At 37.2% G+C, this 21,145-nt stretch overlaps 4 protein-coding genes across 5 annotated transcripts; 1 reads left to right on the forward strand and 3 right to left on the reverse strand.

The window, feature by feature from the left end:
* Positions 1 to 2,518: 2,518 nt before the first annotated feature.
* LOC137732454 (E3 ubiquitin-protein ligase MPSR1) lies at positions 2,519 to 3,467 on the reverse strand. The gene has a single exon (XM_068471763.2). The coding sequence runs from the start codon at positions 3,267 to 3,269 to the stop codon at positions 2,622 to 2,624; it is 648 nt and encodes a 215-aa protein (XP_068327864.1). The 5' UTR covers positions 3,270 to 3,467; the 3' UTR covers positions 2,519 to 2,621.
* Positions 3,468 to 4,563: 1,096 nt separating this feature from the next.
* On the forward strand, positions 4,564 to 5,823 carry LOC137732570 (uncharacterized). The gene is made up of 4 exons (XM_068471886.2): positions 4,564 to 5,022; positions 5,102 to 5,190; positions 5,314 to 5,466; positions 5,573 to 5,823. Exons 1-4 carry the CDS (start codon positions 4,911 to 4,913, stop codon positions 5,726 to 5,728), a joined length of 510 nt encoding a protein of 169 aa, XP_068327987.1. The 5' UTR covers positions 4,564 to 4,910; the 3' UTR covers positions 5,729 to 5,823.
* Positions 5,824 to 7,661: 1,838 nt separating this feature from the next.
* Positions 7,662 to 9,854, reverse strand: LOC137730503 (protein HOTHEAD). Its single transcript, XM_068469493.2, has 3 exons — positions 9,708 to 9,854; positions 8,726 to 9,373; positions 7,662 to 8,639 (listed from the first exon to the last, which is right to left on the reverse strand). The coding sequence occupies exons 1-3, from the start codon at positions 9,778 to 9,780 to the stop codon at positions 7,774 to 7,776; spliced, it is 1,587 nt and encodes a 528-aa protein (XP_068325594.1). The 5' UTR covers positions 9,781 to 9,854; the 3' UTR covers positions 7,662 to 7,773.
* A 443-nt stretch (positions 9,855 to 10,297) lies between these two features.
* LOC137730502 (beta-1,3-galactosyltransferase GALT1) lies at positions 10,298 to 15,372 on the reverse strand. 2 transcript variants are annotated; one of them, XM_068469491.2, is made up of 10 exons: positions 15,196 to 15,334; positions 14,926 to 15,106; positions 14,223 to 14,328; positions 12,807 to 13,924; positions 12,426 to 12,649; positions 12,044 to 12,325; positions 11,711 to 11,839; positions 11,458 to 11,637; positions 11,179 to 11,286; positions 10,298 to 11,060 (listed from the first exon to the last, which is right to left on the reverse strand). In XM_068469491.2, exons 4-10 carry the CDS (start codon positions 13,564 to 13,566, stop codon positions 10,845 to 10,847), a joined length of 1,899 nt encoding a protein of 632 aa, XP_068325592.1. In that variant the 5' UTR covers positions 13,567 to 13,924; positions 14,223 to 14,328; positions 14,926 to 15,106; positions 15,196 to 15,334; the 3' UTR covers positions 10,298 to 10,844. The 2 variants fall into 2 exon arrangements, with proteins under 2 accessions (XP_068325592.1, XP_068325591.1); XM_068469490.2 differs by lacking the exon at positions 14,223 to 14,328 and having other exon boundaries at positions 15,196 to 15,372.
* Positions 15,373 to 21,145: the final 5,773 nt, after the last annotated feature.

Genomic DNA, 21,145 nt, shown 5'->3' on the forward strand with positions numbered 1-21,145 from the left:
TTCCTCCTTCTCTTTCTCCTTCTCCTTCTTCTTCTTCCGCAGGGGGGTGTTGATGGGTTTTCAAATTTTTTTTTTTTCTTCCTCTTCTTCTTCTTCCTTCTTCTCCTTCTCCCTTCTTCTTCTTCCGCGCCGACGGGGGGAGGATTTTTTTTTTCCCTTCCTCCTTTTTTTCCTCTTCTTCTTCTTCCTCTTCCTCCTCCTCCTTCTCCTTCTCCTTCTTGTTCTTCCGTAGGGGGGGTTGTTGGGTTTTCAAATTTTTTTTTTTTGTTTATTTTTTGGGTTTGTAGGTCAGGGGAAGAAAATGAAGATGGGGAGAAGAGATAGGAGGGAGGAGAGGGGGAGGGACAAACTGATGGTGTTTTTTTTTTATAAATTTATTTATTATTATTATTTTAATATTTTAATAATATTAAATACTTTTTTTTTAGTTTTTAATAATATTTTAATGTTTTTTTAATAGAAAGTGGACTCCGAATAAACCACGTCAGCATTTAACTGAAAAGTAAACTGCCAAGTAACGGAAGGTATAACATTGGACCAAATTCTAAAGATGAGGTATGACATTGTCAATTTTAAAAAATGAGGTATAAAAGTGTCGTGACACCAATAGTTGAGGTAGTTTTTTGTACTTTACCTTAACTTTTACTTATAACGGTGACTGGTCCGTAGCTAGGCCGAACGGTTGCTCTATGTGACACTCGAAAGTCGAATCCTGATGCTATGGTAAAACAACGACGGGTCACCCGTCTCCACTCCTAAGAAAAAGCGATTTCAATAGTAGGGCAAGCTAAATTAATGGAGCGGCCTACATCCACCACACTTGAGTGCAAACCAACTTGACAAGAGGTTTTGTGTCGATGTAGCGAAGAGTAATGTTATTCATACCATGTTTTTGTACCATATTTTCATACCACCTTAGGCATTTGATGTGGATAGCCACATTATTGCTAGCCCATTGTGAGGCTTAGTTAGCCCACTTTCCCACCTCCTTAATGGAGATGATATCATTTGTTCAAAAAAAAAAATATTGATCCCTCAACTAAGAATCCGCAGCCATTGGTCATTTAACTCATCAAAACGTGTAGCTATAATTGTTTTCGTCAACTCTGTCAAAACTCCAGTTAAAATGAGTCATGTTAAAAGAATCATTGCTACAATTGAGTTAAAGTTGAGGGAACATTGCTCCAATAGGGTTCAAGTTGAAAAACCATTAATGAATTAAAGTTGAGGAACCATTTCTCCAATTGGATTAAAATTGAAAAAACATTGTTACAATTTTCTCATTTGCTTATCTAATTTTGCCTTTTGATTCAACTTCATGTGCATAAAACGTGACTTATTTTGATAGAAATTCTAATGAAATTGTCAAAAAAGACCATAACTACATGTTTTAATGAGTTAAGCAATCAATAATTATTTTAATAAAATTAAAAGTTAAATAATTATTGCTATGATTTTCTACGGTGACTTCGTGTATTTTTTAATGTAGGAGGTGTCCCATCACCAATGGGTGACAATCTAATGCAGTTTTATATAGCATGAGGTGGTAAGCATATTTTTAACCCTCGAGTTAAACGATAAGCCAAATCATAGCTAGTTCGGTGGTATTTTGAACTCAGACTGAGGTCTACAACGATAGCTTGAAGTCGATATCTCAAGGGCAAGAGGTCTTCAAAGATAGTTTGAAGTCAGTATATAATGAAAAAGAGCTGAGGCAAGTGCAAGAAGAATGTGAGGATTCACTACCATGGTGCCACCATGGGATCAGTGGTTGACCAGATTATCATGGCCACTTTGCTAATGCATGGAAGATATCGAGAATCTCCAAGCCGTTATAATGCTTAATCAAATTTGTAGTTATCTTAATCCGCTTATATATATATATATATATATATATATATATATTTTTTTTTTAAAGAAACCAGTTAGATTTGTCATGGTAATCCTCTCTTTCAAGGACCAAAAAAATTCACATAAACGTTTCATCCCTCCATTAGACTAGAGTGCAATTCTCAATATTATAGAGCATCTTCAAAACAAATATCAAAAGATAAATGTCAAACATTATCACTTTGAAATCAATTAAAATAAAATTTTTAAATCTATAATTAGTACACTGATGAGATTCATACAATAAAATAATTAAAAATTATTTAACATCATATTTTCTCATATCTCAATTTCATATATGAAAACTCATATGTCAAAACATATAAGATTGATATATCAGTTATAACTTGCTTTTATCTTCAAATTTAATTACATGACATTCCGTTTAAAGATTTAACATACTCTTTGAAGATGTTCTTAGCCTCCTCTAATCACTCTCAGCAATTCACTAGTAATTAAGTCAAATCAAACCCATATAAAATACGAGTATAAAATTCATCCTTAAACACTAGGAGTATGAATTTCATCCCCAAACACTAAGCAGGTGTTTCTAAATCCGCTTGTTTCAGTCAATCAATTTCAATCAATCAATTTCACAAATTTCACAACAAGAAAACATAAGACAACATTATGAACAAAATATAAAATTTATTTTGAAATAAAAATAAAAATAATTTTGCTTTGAGATTCTGTACAATATTCCTAATCGTTTACAAATTCATAATTTTCTCCTAACTCTGCATCGTATCCTCATCACTGGCTTGATCTGGACCCTCACTTGCTCTCCTGCGATTGTGAACAAACACCCTGACCCTAATCTCTCCGTCAACCCTCCTTCCCTCTCCGCCCGTTTCTTCGCTCTTCTTTACCACCTCCTCCTCCTCAACCGGCATCGTAAACCTGCAAACCGGGCACGACCCATGAAGCGTCAACCACTTCTCTATACAAACACCATGAAACCTGTGCTTGCAAGGCATCTCCTTCGCCACGCCGTCCACCTCAAACTGCTCCAAGCAAATCGCGCACTCGGATCCACCATCCGCCTCGACAATCTTCACACTTGGCATGGCGTCGATCGACGCCTTCGACGCCGGCGGCTGACCGTCCTTGCCACCCAGCCCCTGGAGCAGGGAGTCCAGGTCCGAACCGCCTTCGATCACCGCCACGCGTTGGCTGAAAGGGTCGATGAGGACTATTCGCTCCCGCGGGGTTCGTCTTTCAGGGTTTCCTCCATCTGGGTCTTCCGTGTCGGGTGTCGCGGCGGAGGCGGCGGTGGCGGCTGCACCTAATATTAAGGGCATGAGCACAGAGAGCTCTCGGTCTCGACCCCTCCTCGTGAACCAGTCGAAAAAGGAAGAGAACTCAGCTTCGGAATCCATGAAATTTTCTGGGTTTTTTCCCTATTGAGAACCAAAAAAGAGAGAAACTTTGAGAGGGGTTTGGGAAGACGAAGAATCAGAAGGGTTTGGGAAAATTGCAGGATGAGGGTTTGGGGATTTGGAGGAAGAAGATTTAAGAGGGGAGAGTGACCACATAAAGAGGAAAGATGGGCGTAGAAGGATCTGGAACTTCTGGAGAAATAATTATCAACGTTATAGAGTGAAGAGGAACAAGGTAGCGCCGCACGACACGTGGCGAGTGCTGTAAAATTAAGCATTTTTTGTGTTATTTTTATTCAAACAATTTTTTTGTTATACATAAAGAAAAAAGGGGAATATTGCCAATATTCATACAGGACAAATTCAGGTTTACCTTTATCTTCAAAAGGGTGTCTTTTTTCAGTTTGGGAGGGTATTTTAGGAGTGAGCATTCTCGTTGGATCCTTTTGTGAGGATTTCAGAAATCATTCAATTATATTTGTTCATTATATATTATTCAATTAATTTTTATCAAATACTGTTTATATTCAATTTTAAATATAAAAATTTACAATAAATTTTTACCTTATGATATACAATATACAGATGTGATTAAAAGATCTGACGAGGATCCTCGGGGATATTTTAGGGCAAAGGATGCACTTAGAATCTTTTATTAATGGTATCTCCATGCAAAGATAAGAATACATATTGTATAGGGCAACTCAGTTCAATTTTTTAATAATAAATGTCACAAAGTAAACTTTGTTGTTAATGCGTTTGTGATTATCTAATATTTTAGTAGATAAAATATTGACTTTTCATCATGCATTTCGGGTTCAAAACTCTTTCTTGCCTAAATTTTTATAATGCTTTTGAACCTTCATCTCTTAATCTCTATTAATTAATGAAACTCTCTTTATCAATCAAAAGAGGATAAAAAAACAACTTAATCTTTTATCACACACAAAAAATGATGGGCAATAATGTAATTTTACAGGTCCAAATTTTACTGTTTTTTATTGAAACCTAACATACAGGTGATGTTAAAATATCTCTAATATTCAAAATTAAAAAAAAATTAAAAATAAAAACCTCTCACTTCTCTCACGTTCTCTCTCTCTCTCCCTCTCTCTCTCTCTCTCTCTCCCTCATTTTCTAAAAAAAAATGTGTTCATACACACAAAGTGTGTAGGCAAATGCTAGTATTAAAAAAAAAAAAGTTAAAAGCAAAGGATAATTTTAATGAATTAAATTTCCTTCTTGTCTTAGAGACTCATCTCCATAATCTTTATTTTCGCTTTGAAAAAAAATAAATAAACGCCACCTGTATACTCAAATTTTGACCAAAATTCCCGGAAGAAAAAGCCAAATTTGACACGCACCGTCGTAGTTAATACGACATCGTCTACCAGTCAGCATTTCTACTACAATCAAGCTGGACTTTTATTTATTTTCTTTTTAATTCCTGAGCCCGCTGGATTTCTCGAGTAATCCACACTAAGCAGATTCCAGAGAGCCGCCAAACCGGAATCTGCACCTCTTCGCCAGAATACGCCCGCTACGAAACTTCTAAAATATTCCGATTAAACTTCCTGAAAAGACCGCACGTAAGGTGTTTGATGAAATTCCTCAACGACCTTCTTTCGAACGTAAAGTGATATGGCCCTTACGAATGCTGCTGCTCTCAAATTCTCGACTTCTGCATTTTTGGGTCTCCGTTCGGCAACTTCCAACTTTCAAATTCAACCCATGCAGCAGACGAGAAGAACAAGTGAATGATCCCAACTCACACTACTAGTGCGTGCAACTTTGTGTTATGGGTTTACCTTCTAATCTTGGGTTTCATGTAGGATTCTCGGCGAAGCCGTTAGTTATGAGAGCGAGGGGGAATGCCAGGACGGATAGTGCGAAAACTCGAAACAGAAGAATGCAGAAGAAGGTATGTCATTGTCGTCTTCCCTGCATTTGATGAAATATGTGTGTTTTGGTTGGTTTGATTTCGAACACTTTGATCCGCTTGTTTCGTGAGAAGTATGATTTTTTGTTTTCACTTCTGAATCAGTACAATGGCACGTCTATGAGACCGAGGCTTTCGGTGTTCTGTTCAGATAAACAGTTGTATGCAATGCTGGTAGATGACCAAAACAAGAACTGTTTGTTTTACGGAAGCACCCTGCAGAAATCTATTCGTCGGAATGCCGATTGTAGTACCAGCGTAAGTAATCCAAGCTTGTGCAGGAGAGATCTCAGCCACTGTCGATTTAGACAAGCATTGCGTGTTGCAAGCTCTCTAAACTACTTTCTGTTATTACATCTTATAGGAAGCTGCTAAACTCCTGGGCGAGGAGCTCGTCAAGGCCTGCAACAATCTCAACATACACGAAATATCATCGTATGATCGCAATGGTTTTGCTACCGGGGAAAGGATTCAGGCTTTCGAGATCGCAATTTCTCGGCATGGTTTCTTGCCAAGATAGATTTGTATCTGCTTCTGTGTAAAACTCTTGTTGATAACGATAGAATGGAATCGTTCTTTTGCAATATAAGACTGGATTAGATTGTTTTCGTTGAACGCTACTTCTCTATTTTTCTGTATTTTCCATTGAATTACTGCGAAAAAAAAGTATCGGATGCAAAGGGACAGAGGCAAGAGTGCGAAAATCGCTAATGCTACTCTGCCCTGATTCTATACATCAACAGATCTCTCCACCTCTCCTCTGTCATACTATATCCTATGGCACACCTAAAAATATACAGTAAGGGATGTGCTATTCACATACCTCATTTTACTTCTCACACACCTTTTGATAATTTCTGTCCGTTAATCTTCTTCAGTTCATCCGATCCGACGGTCGAAAATTCGAAAGGTGTGTGAGAAGCAGAATACAATTTCTTAACTCCTTACCAATGATAAACTACGCATCAATTAACTTGATTCCTAATTTGGGGAACAAACCGAGTTATACCAGAGCTTGCAACGTTGGCAAAGCTTGAAAATTACCTCAGAGCTGATGTACCATTTGCTCTCTGGATTTCGATGAGGTCGTGAATCTGAGTTAATGAGGCCATAAAGCAAGCCACGATTCACTTTGATCCTGTGTAAGGAAGCTAGCACTTCATCCACACGAACAAATGCATCGTCATCTGTCTTCATGACAAACTTTGCTGAAACAACCCCCGTCTGTTGAAGAGAGAAAATCAATTAGATAAAGAAGGGATCTCCCCGCGCACTCGAGGAAAAGTAAGTATTTTACCCCAAAGATGCAGATGGTCAAAGTTTTCCATTAGAATTTCTGTCAAAATGAGTGTCATGCACATGAAGTTAAATCAAAAGGTAAAATTAGATAACCAAATAAAAAAATTGTAACAATGTTTTTTCAATTTTAATCAAATTGGAGAAATGGTTCCTCAACTTTAACCCATTAATGGTTTTTCAACTTTAACCCTATTGGAGCAATATTCCCTCAACTTTAACCCAATCGTAGCAATGATTCTTTTAACATGACTCATTTTAACTGGAGTTTTGACAGAGTTGACGAAAACAATTATAGCTGCACGTTTTGATGAGTTAAGGAACCAATGGCTGCAGATTCTTAGTTGAGGGACCAATATTTTTTTTTCGAACAAACGATATCATCTACATTAAGGAGGTGGAAGAGTGGGCTAACTAAGCCTCACAATGCGCTAGTAATAATATTGTTCAAATTCATCTTTGGTGGGAATCGAACCTAAGACAGCTCACTCACAAGCGAAGATGAATACAACTAGACCGTAATACTAAGTTGTAATTGAGGGACCATTTAAAGTTGAGGGATCCCCAAAAAAAATATCCAAACGAAGACCAAGTTTGGTCTTCCATTAATACACAAGTCTTCATCAAATTGTGGGAGGTAAGTTTGCTGCACCTGCACGCAAATTCTTCAACTTTAACCACATTTCTATACCACCTTAGGTGGCATCTGATGTGAACAGCCATATCATTTGAAAAATTTACAAAACCCAAGGAAATGAAGAAGAAAGACTCCTCGTATACCACAATCATTACTTAATTAACTAGTTTTTCTTAATCATTAATTTATTAAATAATTAACTAAATTTAAAAATATGATTAATTCAAATGATGTAGTTGTCCACATCAAATGCCACTTAAGGTGGTATGAAAATATGGTACAAAAACATGATATGAATAACATTACTCTTCGCTGCATCAACACAAAGCCTCTTGTCAAGTTGGTTTGCACTCAAGTGTGGTGGATGTAGGCCGCTCCATTAATTTAGCTTGCCCTACTACTAAAATCGCTTTTTCTTAGGAGTGGAGACGGGTGACCCGTCGTTGTTTTACCAAGGCATCAGGATTCGACTTTCGAGTGTCACATAGAGCAACCGTTCGGCCTAGCTACGAACCAGTCATTGTTATAAGTAAAAGTTAACTATACTGCATTCATTTGGCATAATTATTATATGATTATATGGCTAATACAAAGCTCTTGAGGATCAAATTAAGATCGATCGTCACTAAGGTTCAAGCATTTTCTCTCTCTTGAAGAATCTTGATCCCTTGGTATCTTCCAAGCATTAACAATGTAGCCATTGGATTTGTGCCCGGAGATTCCAGGAAAGTTGACCCATCAATTACTCTCAACCCCTTGATGCCGAAAACCCTGTAGTGTTTGTCAACCACTGATCCCATGGTGCAACCTCCATGATAGTGGTAGAAGGTCCTCACATTGTTCTTGCAAAGTTTTCTCAGCTCATCGTCTGTGGAGATGGACTCGTTTCTGCGTTTGCCTTCGATCCCAAGGAAGTAAGCAATCGATTTAGACCTTACAATTTGCTCAAGCAACCTACCCAGCTTCACGCATTCTGCCATATCTTTCTCCTTTGCCAGATAGTTGAATGTGACTGAAGGGTTTTTCCGAGGGTCGGTGCTATCCAGCTCAAGCTCTCCTTCTGATTCTGGGAATGCAAGTTTGCCAACGATCGGCATTATTGTTGCGTTAAAGCTGATAGGTAAAATCAATGCCTGAATTACGAGTTTGAAGTTGTCTGCAATGACGGTAACTTTGGGAGAATCTGGTGGGAAATTTTTGGGCTTCGCGTCAGCTATCTCAGCTAGAAGTGCAATGCAAGGATTGTCTGTCATTCCTTTTCCAACGCTCTTTAAGTTTACTGCAACTGGAATGTTGAACTTGTTTAGGTGTTTCTGAGAACCAATACCACTTAACAACAAAATTTGAGGGCTGCCTAAAGCCCCTGCTGCTAGTATCACATCGCCTGTTGAACTCCTCGAGTTGTTCTGCGTGTTGAGGTAAGCTTCATGGATTTGCGAAGAACTCCCGTCGCTTTTGATGAATCTTATGCCTCTAACTATTGTCTCATTTCTGCTACCTGCAAAGGCCATTTAGGAATTTAGCCATAATCAATAGCGGTTAATTTTCCGACTTGGGATTCACTCTCAAAAGGTTCTTGCTTACCTTTTTCATGAAAGATGATGCTTGTCACAGTTGCATTCAAAAGAAGTGTGATGTTGTTCGGATTCCCTGCCGTGAGAAGATCAGCCGAGGTGTGTCTTCGTCCCTGGTCATCATACGTAGTTGCGCCAATCTTTGTTCCCTCGATGTGATCCAAACTAAAACCATTGTAAGGAAAAATCCCTGCCTCAAGAAAGCTAAGCTCAGCAACATATTGCCATGAGGTCAATTTAGGTTTAAAGGCATTTCTAGACTCCACCCATTTATAAGCATCCGACACCATCTCCTTATTCCACCCAACCCTTTTGACATAATCCTCACTTGCTCTGCTGAAAAACCCGCCGTTGATAGCCGATCCTCCTCCTAGAACTCTTCCTCGGAGATTCGAAACCCCGTCCTTGGAGACGAAGCTTTGTGCAACTGATGTGTACTCGTCAGTTTGGACCAATGAGAACCCATAGTTCTTGTTTTCCATGATCAAGGGATTTTCATACGGCGAGCCACCTCGCTCCACCAAGAGCACCGAGAACTTCTCAGACAGGGTTGCAGCTAGGGGACAGCCGGTGGTGCCTCCTCCAACAATAATGTAATCAAAGGACTTGCCCGAGACTTGATTGACATTTGAAGTAGTCTTACGAGGGAGTGTTTGTCCTGCAATTAGGAAAGAAACCAGAATAGATCCTTAATTCTCCACATTCAAAGCTACTTACACAATGACATTTTATAGGCCGTTTGATAGCGCCATTTCGTTTTCAGTTTTTACTTATTTTGACAACTAAAAACTGAATTAGTTATGCAAGTAGCCCTTTCCCACAATTGTGGAAAGGAGTTAAGCCCTCATGACGGTGTGGGTTGGAATCCCGTCTGTGAGTAATCTAACATCTAATCAAACAAAATTTATCACTTGGGAAAAAAAAAATTTATTAGTTATCAAACGGGATTTAAAATTAATTAAACAGGAAGATAATTAGAGGACATAGCATACCTTGAATCCATGAAGAACACAGGGCCAGATGAACAAACAAGAGGAACAGATACAATGAAAATCCCATTGCCATGAATGCTCTCTCTCTCTATAGCTTATCTTCTACTAACATATTTCCTGTATTTATAGGCAAAGTCAATGATCTGTTACCACCTAGTTGCTATTAAATTAATTCAACTACTACACCACTTCTCCCATTTGTATGCATTGACAATTCAGTCTTCGTTGGCTGCTACGGACTTTTGCTTACTAGTGGAGACAGGCCGACCCGTCTTTTTTTTTACCAAGGCATCAGGAAATATGCTCTGATGCTGTAGGTACAAGGTATGCCTCGAACAAGTCCTTTCAGCTTGACGTTGTAGGCACTAGGTATGCTCTGATGTTGATGGTGAAAGTAGTTAATCTCTTCCTAAACATTTTGTTACAAATATAAATATTTTGCTACTGGGGAAAGGATTCAGGCTTTCGAGATTGCAATTTCTCGGCATGGTTTCTTGCCAAGATAGATTTGTATCTGCTTCTGTGTAAAACTCTTGTTGATGACGATAGAATGGAATCGTTCTTTTGCAATATAAGACTGGGTTAGATTGTTTTCGTTGAACGCTACTTCTCTATTTTTCTGTATTTTCCATTGAATTACTGCGAAAAAAAAGTATCGGATGCAAAGGGACAGAGGCAAGAGCGCGAAAATAACGCTAATGCTACTCTGCCCTGATTCTATACATCAACAGATCTCTCCACCTCTCCTCTGTCATACTATAACCTATGGCACACCTAAAATATACAGTAAGGGGTGTGCTATCCATACACCTTATTTTACTTCTCACACACTCTTTGATAATTTCTGTCCGTTGATCTTCAATTCATCCGATCCGACGGCTGAAAATTCAAAAGGTGTGTGAGAAGTAAAATGGGGTGTGTGGATATCACACCCCCACAGTAATAGTAAGCTCGTTACTAAGATGAATATCTCCTCTTTTAGTTAGTGCCATGGTAGGGTCTCGGCTTTGGTCAATCTCGGTCATCTGCTCTCGACAGAATGATCGGGCTACCGAGATTTCTCTCTTCAGCTTCGGAGATTGATCGTGAAACTCTTAACTACAAGGTTCCAAAATGGAACGAATGATCTAATTGTGTCTACCCATCACCACCACAGCATTTAGCAACTTGCCCTTCTTGAATTTTCTGCCAGAGACAAAGCATCTCCCTGGGACCTTGGTAATGTGCAATGACATACCCGTCCTTGCACCCTTCGTTGTAGACCTTCTCTTCCTTCTCATACCGTACATTCAGACCTTCCTTTTTCATATCCGCAATCCAGATTCCCATCGCCACATCTTCCAGCTTGAACATCTGATCATAACAAAGCATCGTTCTCTTTCAGATACAGAAACCATTCCAAATTCAAATAAAATTTTGATGGAGAAGCTATAGTGATAACACTGGTTGCAAAATGTAGATTGTTTCTTACCTTTAATCTGCCGTTTTTATGTCGCTGGGAAACTTCCTTTGCTATGTCATTCGATACCACATAACCAGGACCATTTGCCCAAGGTGGGTAAGTCTGTTCGGGCCATTCCTTCATTAGCGCAGCAGACACAACGAATGGAACAAAAAATGTGAGAAGCAGAATACAATTTCATTAACTCTTTACCAATGATAAACTACGCATCAATTAACTTGATTCCTAATTTGGGGAACAAACCGAGTTATACCAGAGCTTGCAACGTTGGCAAGGCTTGAAAATTACCTCAGAGCTGATGTACCATTTGCTCTCTGGATTTCGATGAGGTCGTGAATCTGAGTTAATGAGGCCATAAAGCAAGCCACGATTCACTTTGATCCTGTGTAAGGAAGCTAGCACTTCATCCACACGAACAAATGCATCGTCATCTGTCTTCATGACAAACTTTGCTGAAACAACCTCCGTCTGTTGAAGAGAGAAAATCAATTAGATAAAGAAGGGATCTCCCCGTGCACTTGAGGAAAATTAAGTATTTTACCCCAAAGATGCAGATGGCCAAAGTTTTCCAGGTAATGAGGCCATAGTAATCAACAAAAGGCATCAGCTGTATGTCTCCATAGGTTTGTGCCTCGTTCCAAAGTTCCTCATTCACTATTTGGTTCTTATGCTGCATTACATTACAAACTCGATGAATAATTTAGCAAGCAGACTCAACAGAAACATAACGAGGATATAAGAAAGACAGCGTAAATATGTTGTGGTGAAAACACAACATAAATTTTGCAAATTAATGAACAACACACCCGATGTTGAGAAAATAAACATTGTAATAAGTTAATAACAAAGAACAAGGTTTCACAAGTGAGCTCACCAAACCAACAAAAAAGTGCACTGAAACTGCCCCTGATCGTACAGCAGCATACTGCATCCATGTTCTTCGAACAGCCATCCGTCGTTTAAAATTGTTTGCGGTAGAGAAAACACCAATAAAGAGATCCATTTGTTTGTGAGGCGAGAGAGGAGTAGATTTGAGTTCTTGTAAATTAATTATGTGCTCTGAATCCTCTGACGAGGGTAAACCGCTGGCTAGGACAGAAATTAATTTCAAGTCTCCAGATATCCTTAATTCACTGACAAGCCATGGCTCCAATGTCTGAACAAAAAACCATGAAAACAGCATATGAATTCACAGGGACAAGTGTTTATCATCTACTTCCAAAAGCAACGCGAAGAATTAAATTTGAAGAACTTACTTCGCGGAATGCAAAAGACGTTAGATGCTTCCCATCAACGGTCATTTGGATTCCTTCTGAACCCACTCTAAGTGTAGCAACAAATGGATAACCTTGCTTAAATGGAAAGTATCTTCTGGACTTTGATCCATCTTGTGCAGTTGAAGCCTGCCTTGAAACATTAGAACGTATTCTCTGCTCTTCAGTTTTTCCGACTATCTTGTTGCACTGGTCCAACTCATCCACTGGCAACCATTAAAATTTTCAAGGCAAAGTAACAGTAAGTATAAATAGGCCTTATAGAACAATGCCGAATAAGCGATCAACTGTAACATGTTAATATACCGAGTTATATACTAAATCTTTGATATAATTGACTAATAGAAGAGACAGGCAAGTTACCTTTATTGTTCTTTTCAGGAGTTGGAGACGGGCAACGCTCCTCATCACCCCAATCATGAGCAACAGTCCAGGTGTTCTGGACAATTACAGGGTCCTCAGTTACCTTATCACCGCTTAGCCTAACATTATAATGCAATATAACGGGTGGATCGGGCTCCCCTGGAAGAGGCTCGCCTGTCAATTCAATTCGAAAATTTCCAAGAAGTCCATCCGGAATGCCAATAACTGTAATTGAAGAACCTTGGGTTAGGCCACAAGGGACCCGCAACTTAGAAACACTATTGTCGACTCCTGTCCCATTCATTTTATTAAGAAAATGAGGACACTGCTTTTCTTTTGCTTTCCCAGGTGAACTTTCATTTGTATAACCAAGTCTTTGCTCTTCAACCGAAGTCATAAGACTATTCCATGCAACTCCAGCTTCCCTTATAGCATCCACCGCATTAGGCAAACCCCGAGTTTGATTAATCAGGTGTTTCAAAAGGTTCCATGTCTGCATAGTTTGCTGCTCTTCACTGGATACATTCCTCTGAGCAAAGAGGCCAAAGACTATAATCTCAGCAGAAATCACTTCAGAAGCATTCTCTCGATTCTGAACTGCAGGTAGAGTAGTATTTAACCATTCAAGAGGATTACTAGTATTGATGTAGAGTGCATTGCCTAAGAAACTATCCCCAGCGGGATAGTTTATAATGCCATATCTCAAAACTAGCAGCATGAATAGACATGCAGCCACAATACCGCCATACAATTTCTTCATTCTGGTGATTACAAAACTACATCAACAGCTCTGAGCCCAATTTCCCAAGTTATTGCTCACCATGAAGCCAAATTAACACCATTTGGTAATCACGTGGATGAATCAATAAACGTCAACCCCTCACAGGAAAATCCAAGAGACCACGTGCTTATACAGAGAAAGAAGAATGATCTGCCAAACGCAAATAGCTAAGGATCTTCAGTAAGGGATAAACAGGTCACAAGATGTATACGTGGAAGGATCTCTACTTCTGTCAAGTGTCAAGTAAACGTTTCACATCTTCCTTTTCCCACTGCCATCCAAAGAGAAACCAACTATGGTTCTGCCAACAAATTTATCCTCCAGAGACACTACCACACTGAACCAAAACCCAAATCAATCAGTCTACAAAAACTCACAAAAATCTGCTTGTGAAATCATAAGCCAAACGATGACGTTTGTGAGTGCAGATTCATGTAAAACAAAGATTCATTCAATGTTCAATAGCAAAAAAGCACACTAAAAAAACTTAAATGATAAGAAAGCGCAGATGGTTCAATACAAAAAAACAAATTATAGATTCATCTTACATTAAATAGTGAGAACATCTACTGAAACAAAAGAGCAACTGAAAAATCAGATGAAAACGAATAACCAACAAGCAATGCCATACATACATATAATTCTCAAGGTACCCAACTTCAATCGTTTTGATCGCATATTATCTGGAATCACAATCCACTTTGCTTCCCCAGCTATTTCCAGAAACACCAGAGACTTGCTCTTAAATAAGATGAAAACTTCCATTAAAAAAAAAACTTGGAACGTTTAAGACTTCTCAACAAAATACAACCAGTAGCAGTTAATTCCTTGTATAAATTTCCACTGACCAATTAGTCAAGTCAAATCCCTTCCAGTAGTTACGATATTAATATTATTATTAATATTATTATGTTTTCCCCTTCACCAGATGAGAAGCCACAATGCTATATTTTACTCAACTATGGCGTACAGAAGTAGGAAACCAGGACGATTCTGCAATAACTAAAAGTTCACGGACCATAGTGAAAAATTGAAATCTACAAACTCACAGTTAATTAATAATAAATTCATACAAAATTACGGAAAAATAAGTGAATTAGATTTCTCGGTCGAATACTTATAATTATACATGCTTAATTGATTCAACATTTTCTTCTTTGACTCATTCGAAGCGTAATTTACAGTAGAATTTTCCAGAAAGCAAAAATTAATTAAAATAAGAGTAAGAAAATCAATCTACTTGTTCTTGAACTCATACAAATCTACTCTGAGCAAAATAAACTAGATTAAATTTCGAAGATATAGATTATCGAAGTTCTAGAGCGAGAAATTCAATACCTCCGATTGTCTCGTGACTAGAAACGGCATACACAAATGCTAAGCTCGATTCTGGTAGAATAGTCAACTTTCCCGGCAACCAAACAGTTCTCGAATCGATTGAATCAAGAAGCACGCAACTGGACTGGACTGGATTGGCAGATCCGAACGCGGAAGCAGCCGAAGAAGATCAAAATGCAAGCTACAGTACAAGGAGAAAATTATAAAGAGAGAAAAACAGAGGACTTAAAATTAGCGACATGACTAATAAGGACAACGGTTCAAAGTTACCTCGTGAGGAGAAGAAGCGGAAGCGGAAACTTTCTGTTTGGGAAGAATGCCGGAAAGTGCGAGAAAATTTGAAATGGAAGAGAAAGTGCAGAGGGTGATGGATCGTTGTCGTTTGAAAAACTTCGCCTCTACGCCTTAACGGTGGGAAACCATAAAGAAGAAACTGTTTTGGTCTTTATAAACTGTTGATTATTTCGTCCCTTTTAAAGGTCTTGGTTCCACCGTTTTTACTTTAATTTAACATCACTTTAATCGATTTATTAGGAAAATTAATAATAATATTTATATTTGTAACAAAATGTTTAGGAAGAGATTAGCTACTTTCACCATCAGCGTCACGGCATACCTACAACGTTAAGCTGAAATGACTTATGCGAGACACCTAACTGTTAACTGTCACTAGTATGAATTTACGTATAAATTTACCGATCGTGCACCAACAAAAACTGACGGTAGCGAGATTAATAATAATTATTTGTAGTTAATACATAATTAAAATTATTTAAGAATTGAGACATAGTGACTTGCGGTTCAACTTTTTATTTTCTTTTTTTTCAGTCAAAAGTAAATGAACTATTTTCCTTTGGGACTAAGTTAATTACCAAAATAGAGTTTTCTTTGCTTGTACTCTTATTTAACAGGTGATATTTATTTCGACTGCAAGTAATATTAGTGATATCTTCATAATTGCCACGTCATTAACATAATACCTAAAAGGTTAAGATGTCATTTTCGACCAACAATATCAGTAAATTTTTTTGGGTGAAACTGTCATATAGTTATATGGTTTATCAATCAACTCATGTTATCATAGGTTTCTTCATTAAATTTTTGGCAAACGATAAGATAATATATTCGTCTAAATTATAAATAAGGGGAAGGGAGAGTATGAACTCAAGCGCAATAAGTTGAAGAAGAAATGTCTTACCACTAGAACAATTTACCACTTGCATATTTATTTATTAATAAATAAAAAACATTCGATCCATAAAATATCAAACATATTGTCCATCTGAATTATAATACATGTTTGTTACACTGTGCTAGTTACACTAAAAAACTTTCTCGAGACCAGTTTCATATTTATGACTTTCTTTTACAAACTTACTATTTGCATGTGTGGTAAACAAATTGTGGTTAGGAAAATGATAGGAAGACTATTTTTGTAGAATATATTTTGTAAACTACATGATGCAGTGTTTAATGATTAGATTATTTTCTTAATGATTTAGATAATTCAACCATCAACCGCTACTTTATATTTTCTACAAAATTCATTCTAAAAAAATTATCTCTCTAGCATTTCTTGTGGTTATGTTAAAAACTAAATTATTTGAACCAAAATAATTTAGGCAGGTAGCCTTTTACTGCAGTAGTGAAAAAGTGTTGAACTTTTACATCACGGTGTGAATTCAAATCTCGTCGATAACTAATTTAACAAAATTCATTGTTTGACTGGAAAAAAAAAATCAAAATATTTTAGCAACATGTGCATCCAGTCTGAAGTAAGAAGGTGGTATTAATTGAAGAAAGCTTTTTGGTTTTTACCAAAAAAGAAAAATTGAGAAATGATTTCCCTAAAATGTCCCGTCCAGCCGTTGACGGAATTTCCAATTGGCCGTCAACAATTTGTTGTAAGTATTGAATATTGACCGGGAAAAGCCGACTGGACAACGATAATTTGCGCGTTGGCGGTCGTTTTAATCTCCCTGACTACGTGGCGCTCTGTCAGTGTCCGGTCCACGCAGTAGGAAATTTTATTTTATTTTATAATAATTTCCCATATTTTTGTCCATTTACGTGATGAGGGCGGAAAACTTGTCGTGGTTAAGTCAGTAACAGCACGCTACTAAGTATTAGAGTTTAGTGATATTTTTCTTTATTTGTAAGTAAGATATTTTAGGTTCTATTCTCGTCAATGGTGAATTTAAACCACATTATTGCTATCCTATTTTGAGACTAAGGGTGTGATATTCACACACCTCATTTTACTTTTCATACCTCCTACTAATTTTCGACCGTCAGATCGAATGAATTGAAGAAAATCAAAGAATAAAAATTAACAAAAAAATATGTAAAAAGTAAAATAAGATGTGTAGATAGTACACCTCTTAAAACTAAACCCATATTATCTCTTTAAGATTGATAATATCGGTTGTTAAAAAAAAAATTAAAAAAAAAATAAAGTAACAGCTCAAATGGGTCGATAGAAATCACGATGAATTGATGAGTCCTTTTGGGATGGGACCCGCAAAGAGGCCCGCCTCATAAACATCGAAAGGCGGTCCGTACGTTACCAAGTGTGTGTTTGCTTGCGCCTTGAAATTGCAGGCGGGCTCCTGTAAAAATGATTCTTATATAAGTGCAATATATCTCATAATTGCTTTGCGGTCTACTGTGTAACAATTTGTTTAGATATGGTTTCAAAATGATTGAAAATGTTTTTAATAAAAATATTTTTGGAATAAATTTTTAGTAAAAATGTAAGTAAATTATGAAAAAGCATTAAAAGTAATTCCTAGAAGAAACATAGAACTGATACTTCTTGTAAAAAGTATTTCATATGTTTTTAAAGTCCAAAATTTTTTTTTTTTTAAAAACACTTTCAATCGTTTTAAAAATATATCGAAACGAGCCTTAAGACTTAGTACTATTTTTGCGTCCGTAGTTTGCGGGTGAAATGCAACTTTCAACAAGGGTGGCCATAGGGGCGGGCTTTAGCTAGGGACAACTCAACAGGCGACTTTGCCAAAGGTGGAATCATGACCAAATCAAACACCATTAAAACTCCCTTTTATTTATTTTGTTTATGATTGTTAATTAAGGTAAACATAGCATCATTAAGCTTTGGACATTGATTAATACTATGTTTTGCATATAATGTAAAAATTTAGTAAAGCGGTACCATATGCGACCGACAGTTCGCCAAATCATACGGTGATGGTGAACATAAATTTAATAAAAAAAAATGAATTAATAAATAACGTTTTCCGGGGGGTCGCTTACAAAGGATTTGGATCATCTCCTGAGCAGAGGGTCCGAATCCTCCTGACCAAAGCACACCGATCGTTGAATTAAAATTCAACGGTTACAATTATTATAAATTTTAGAAAATCTCTTTATTTGTAGCCATTGAATTTTAATCTAACGATCCGCGTTCCTTGATCAACAAGAATTGAACCCTCTGTTCAGGAGAGAATCTAAATCCATTTACAAATTTTGAATAGGACAACCTACTGAAAATAAAATAGAACAGCGCAAGCACGTGTAGGGATGAAGAAACAGATCTCTACTGAAAAATGTAAGGACCCAGTAAACAATTGTTACTCAAATTATTTATAAATTGGCATAAGTCAGCGATTAATGTTTTAAAACTTTCTTATTTTGTTTTTGAATAATATTTGAGTACTGACTAGTTGTATTTAAAAATGCCCACAGATGTTCTTCTCCTACACCGTCAACTTTTGCCCCTCGTATCCTTGTTTGTTTTTATAATATTACCAGATATATTTTTATTCTAATTCAGACTAAAGGGAGGAGAAGTGTTTAAATGCAGGATGCAATGGGTCGAAGAGATAGAGCCCACTCATCACGAGAATCCATCACTTGAACCTTTATTTTGGTCTTTTGACCTTTTTTCTTAATGCTAATGTGTTTAAGAAATGACGTTTGTGTACCTAAGAGGTCATTTGATAACCATTTCATTTTCAAATTTTATCTTTTTGAAAACTGAAATCTTGTTTGGCAACTATTTTGCAGTTTTTAGTTTTCAAAATTTGAAAAAAAAAAGAAAGAAAGTAATTTTCAGTTTTTGAAAATTAAAACTAGTTACCATAGAAGATTTTAGTTTTCAAAAAAATAGAAGTAAAAATTAAAAACTAAAAACGAAATGGTTATTAAACGGCTCCCGAATAAATTTAGTTGATTATGCTTTCATTTAAGAAAAACTAAAAGAATCCATCAACTAACGAAGCTTGGTAATTCATGATAAAATGAAATAATTTCACAGAGATAATACTTATAGGCGTTCTTGGCCCGTATTTGAGAGAGATGCGCTATGTAAGTCATGGCGGTTTCGGACTTTGGAGTGTCGACATGCAATTCGACCTACTATGAAGTTGCGATGTCCAAAACGGGTAAAAGGCCCAGTTAAGGATGAAATCAGTTATATCATATCTGAACGTATGTTTATTCCATCCCTAAGATTCTAAGAACCATGCATTACTCCAATTTATGACTTTTCCAATTTCATAATTGTTAGATTGCTAAACGATATTCGATTAAGTGATTTTCTCAAGTACGAGACGAAACTGAATAATAAAGTAGAGAATGGAAAGTAGACGGTATTTTTTTCGTGAAATTTTTTGAAGTAAGTGCCTAGCTTGCTCAAAGCAACAGCTGTAGAAAAATTAACAGAAAAGATACATACAAGTAACAAATTACAAAGTAAAAGATTAGCGTGAAAGAATTACAACAATGCGTTAATCAAAATTTAGGGAACTGAACTTTGGAAGCACGTCGTCCCTTTGGAAGGAGAGGACACTCAATAATGTCTTGGCCGGAAGTGTCAATGCACAAATAAACTTGGGGTGTGCCCAGCACCTTATTTTATAGCTTCCGCTATGCTCTCTAAACTGTAAAGTTCATCATTTGCCACGATTCCTGCATTCAATAATTACATTTAAATTTGAGTTCGTAAGTGTTGAGTAATATTACGAGAATTTTTTTTTTTGGAAGCGGTCCCTGGTCAGCCCAAACTTTAGATTGAAACTCTATACATTCTAATGTTTTGAAATTAGTTCGTTAATTAATGACCAGCTTTTTTAAGGATTTGTAGAAGGTTACTTTTACTCTGAGTTTTAGGGCTGCTTCAAAGTACTTTTTCTGATCGAGCTCGGACTCGGAGCAAGTCCCGTGCTTCTCCCATTCTTGTTAAGACTGCTCAACAGTTTTTTAGATCTAATGCGATGTCTTGACGTGCCACGATGCGAGGATTATAGTGTCAAGACAAGTTATGACAAGCCATTCCAAGTGCGCAAAACGTCGGCAAAATGCATGCCAGGATATGTCATCGCATGCCAACAACAATGTTTCGGCGTGCGGTTTACCTTCCTCAGCTTTACGTTGATGACGTGGTTCGCTTTCGAAATTCTCCTCCGAATTCTCTCCGATGAATTGGCTCTATCACTCGTTGATCACGTAAGCAAGCCTCTCTTTCTCTCCTCTCTTGATTTTTTAGTTTCAATGTCCTAAATTTTCCGAGAAACCAAGCGGAGCATTAGGGTTTATAGAGAGAATGCATGGCGTGTCATGACATGCATTGTGCCGCCAATTCGTGACATTGTCATGTCGTGGCCAACGGCGATGTTCTGGCGTGCCACGATCTGAGGGTTACCGTATCAAGATAAGCCATGCCAAGTGCGCAAAACGTCGGCAAAATGCATGCCATGACATGTCATCACATGCCAACAACGATGTTTTGGCGTGCCACGATGTGAGGGTTATTATGTCAAGACAAGTCGTGACATGCATCTTTTATTTGCACAACTTCTTACCGGTAAAAACACGTTTAATATCTGAGCTGAATATTTACACAGTTCTTATTTACTGGTAAGAATACGTTTATTATCTGAGCTGAATATGAGCTGAATATTTACACAGCTTCTTACTTACCAGTAAGAATACATTTATTATTTGAACTGAGTATTTACACAGCTTCTTCTTACCGTTCAAAACACTTCATATATTTCCTAGATTTTTTTTTTTTTTTTAAATTACTCCATGAACAGACCAGTTGATCTTTTGTCGTGATATACAGAGAGCATTGTTAGATTATTACATACACAGACCATTGATTAGGTTGATTCTTGTTTAAATAAACCATTGGTGGTCATATACATAATTATACCTGAGATTTGTCGAAGATGCTGTCGGGATTACAGTTAGAGGG

Source organism: Pyrus communis, chromosome 16 (genome assembly GCF_041283825.1).
Source record: "Pyrus communis isolate YQ-2024b chromosome 16, ASM4128382v1, whole genome shotgun sequence".
In the NCBI taxonomy this organism is placed as follows: domain Eukaryota; kingdom Viridiplantae; phylum Streptophyta; class Magnoliopsida; order Rosales; family Rosaceae; genus Pyrus; species Pyrus communis.